The 3,645-nt window shown below is 33.5% G+C and overlaps 1 protein-coding gene across 1 annotated transcript; it reads left to right on the top strand.

Annotated features, from left to right (window-relative positions):
* The first annotated feature begins 523 nt into the window (after positions 1–523).
* LOC114419465 lies at positions 524–1,984 on the top strand. The gene is made up of 2 exons (XM_028385137.1): positions 524–1,089; positions 1,686–1,984. The coding sequence occupies exons 1-2, from the start codon at positions 612–614 to the stop codon at positions 1,739–1,741; spliced, it is 534 nt and encodes a 177-aa protein (XP_028240938.1). The 5' UTR covers positions 524–611; the 3' UTR covers positions 1,742–1,984.
* Positions 1,985–3,645: the final 1,661 nt, after the last annotated feature.

Below are 3,645 nucleotides of genomic sequence, written 5' to 3'. Positions count from 1 at the left end.
GGGTTCTAGGAGAAAAGTTTATGGGTGTTGAAAATAAGTGAGGTGAATTGTTTTTTATGAATAATTGTTACTAAGATAGTTATTTGATGACGATTAATTTGTATATACTTTTTAAATGATCAATCATATGTCAACACGTATATTAATCGGCAACACTCAATTTTTGCTCTTAAGATTCAAATAATTAATTTAAAAAAACAAAAAAAACTTTGATAATGTATTAAAAAAATAGGAGAATCGACTTAATGAGTTGAGAAAAATAAAAGAATTATTTTTACAATTAAACCTAAAAATTACATTCAATTCATCTTAAAAAATGATTTGTCAAATAAGCATGTGTAACTTTCCATGAGAGAGAGTATTTCGGTTTAGGTAAGTCTAAACCTCAAACCAAACACACCCTATATCACCATCCAAGGAAAGGGTGTTATGGTAATCTCGCTCCTGATGCCAACTCAGGTCCTGATAACTCAACTGAGTGTCCTTTCTGGCGCCTAACCATGTATTTGCAATGAGTCACATCACATGCGTGTTCAATTCAAACTTCAAAAAACATGAAACCTTAAAACCCCCAAAAGCAGTGTCCTCAATCATCACATTCTCCCACCACGATGTTGTCTCTGACACCAAGATCTTCTGTTGTTCCCTCACACCTCATTCTTCTCCTTCTTCTTATTCTTCTTCCTCTCACAGGGTCAGCAGCAGCAGTGGAAGAAGAGAATTCTTACTCTTCTGATCTTCACAGGGTGCTCCACAGCCATGGCTTGCCAGCAGGGCTCTTCCCTCGGAGTGTCAAGTCTTTCAATTTGGACCAGACGGGTCGCTTGGAGGTGCACTTGGATCGGCCGTGTTTGGCTCAGTACGAGACGAGGGTGTTCTTCGACAGTGTGGTGAGGGCTAACCTTAGTTTCGGACAACTCAAGGTGTTGGAAGGGATGTCAAGGGAAGAGCTTTTCTTGTGGTTGCCTGTGAAATATATCTTAGTGACCGATCCTTCTTCCGGACTCATTGTTATTGATATTGGTCTTGCTTTTAAACATCTCTCCTTGTCTCGGTTTGAAGATCCTCCAATTTGTAAATCTCATTCTGGTACTACATCATGTCCTTTCTCTCTACTACCTCTAATTGGATGTCATTAATTGTTGCATGGCAATTTGCCCTGAGTTCTTTAAAGCATTTCATTCACAAAGAAATTATTATAGGATTTGAGACCATCGAATGTTAATGACCTCGGCCAATTTCTAAATGATATATTATAGTCAAAATTTTCAATTTGTAAGAAAAAAGCTAGTAAACTTGATTATATATTATGTGGAGATTGGTTGAGATCAGATTGATTTCAGGCCATTATATATTCATGATCTCGGTCAATTTTTAAATGATATTTAGTGAAAATTTTCAATTGGGGAGAAAAAGTTAATAATAAACTTGACTAAATATTGCATAGACTGGCTGAGACCCTTGAGACTATATAATAATTTCTCCTCATTTCTAGGTTTTGATTTTAAGATGCAATGCGAAGATAATAGGCTTGCAAGTTTAATCTCAAACATTATTTTTCAGGATACCAACCAGTGACTAAATAGTGATTACTGTGTTTCTGTTCTCATAATTCATTTTTCTCTTTATTTTTGTATTTTGTTTAATATGTAGAGTTTTGATATCGAAATTGGATGTGGGTGCAGGTCTTATGCTTAAGGTTGGTGGAAGGAAGGGCGTTGGATTTACAGCTCAGAGATGAAAGGCTGTTCGCTCGGCTGAGGATGGCTTCTTCTTTTCTCTTTTCTGGGTTCTGCTGTTCTGGTTTTCCATAGAAAGAATTATGTGAAGAAATGTGCAAAACCAAAATATATAATGTCATCCATTAGTTGCATGAAGTTGATCACAAGAGAAGAAATTATACCTCTGTCCGTTAATTAGGATCAACATTAAAACTTTGAGGAAAACTCTAATTCAATTATAGCTAGAAAATACTTTTTGAATATGTGTTTGTAGTCCTTTAATTTTATCAAGATTTCTTTTTAAATTTCAAGATACTGTAGTATTTCCTTCAAGTTTAGATAAAAGGCTAAATATGCTTTTGAAGCAAATTGATAAAATTAATTCATAAGGGATAAAAAAAGGTTTTTTTAAGACTAAAATAATTAAGATTTTGTTCCAAAATTTTATACTTATATTCAAAAGTGTTGAGTTTAAGAAATGCCCCAATTTTTACAAAGAATACAATCATACAATGATAAAATCGTATTCACTCATTTATTTAAACACAAATAGATAATTTGTTCACCAATACATGTATATTTTCTTAGGCAAAGTATACAAATATTTAAATATAAGGTAGTAGTTGGTGTGTAATTGAGTAAACAAACCAAAATGCAAATGTTTTGTCCTCTTTCGTTCAGCATTTTTCATGAAGTAACGTTATGTCTATTTTCTTCATATATATTATATGAATTAAACAATAGAATTCATATATATTATATGTTTATATTTTGTAACAAAAAAAAAATGTTGTAGCTAGTTTGATTCCATTTTGCACCACGAGAGTGTGAGACTGTGAGTTGATCACGTTTTATGGGCTGCTTGATGCTGTGGGACTAGATGGGGCCCGGGGGTAGGGGTTGGATGACTGTTGCTCTGATATATGAGGAGTTACAATGCCAGGTTGTGAAGAAGAAAACGGACGAAGCTGTTGCATTTTTCAGGAAAAGAAGAACATGGGTGTCTAACCTGAACTTTTTAATAACATCATTTCTTTGATCGAAGGTTTTGTGAATGAGGGTAACTTAGATGAAGCTAAGAAAGGGTTTGGACGATTGGTGAAATAGCAAATTGTACCAAAAAAAAAAGAGGGTTGAATATGGTGGAAGAGGCTTATTCTCCACGACTTTGTAAACTATGATTTGAATTCCTGCCAAAAAAAATGCTTATATTAGTGTCTAATTTTACCTTAAAGAAAATTACGGTCAAAGAGAAAACTTATAGAACAAAAAAGAATAGCAAATTGTTCCCCAAATTGTAAGATTTTAAACTCCAATGCTCTTCCCCACCCCTCATTCTCCCCAAGTTCCTAGTTTCCTAGTGGTTTTAGAAGATAACATGTTTATTTGCCATTACTATGGAAAATAAAATTATCTTTGCAAGCATATAGTTCTTGAGTCTAGTGGTAGATACAGGACTGATGTATATTAAACCTATTAAATATCATAAGTTGATCCAAGGATACAATAATCTAAAATCCATTTTAATTTGATGGACAAATGAAAAAGAAATAAGTTTCTATTTTTAATTGCCCCATACTATATCCATAACAACTTTTTTGTTTGCCATTCACCATCCATGCCCTGAAAAATAACTAAAACAGAATCAACTTCTTAAAGAATTTAAACTTGATCAAGTTAAAGCAATTGATATATTAGCATGAAATAATGTTTCTCAGGGTAGCAGAACATAAGATAGTCATGAGTAGAAGTTTCATCATTGATCATACAGCATAAACTATTCTCCTTCTATAATTATACATATTCCTATCTTTCCTAGGGTCACCTGCATGAAGGTTGTAACCAGATATGCTTTTTTTAAGGTTGTAACATTGGTGTCTATCAGTTCAATGCCAATATTATCCATGGCTTCCATCAATTTCTT

Source organism: Glycine soja, chromosome 7 (assembly GCF_004193775.1).
Source record: "Glycine soja cultivar W05 chromosome 7, ASM419377v2, whole genome shotgun sequence".
NCBI classification, from domain to species: Eukaryota; Viridiplantae; Streptophyta; class Magnoliopsida; order Fabales; family Fabaceae; genus Glycine; species Glycine soja.
The sequence above is the reverse complement of the archived record's forward strand: the minus strand, read 5'-3'. Positions and strand labels throughout refer to the sequence as shown.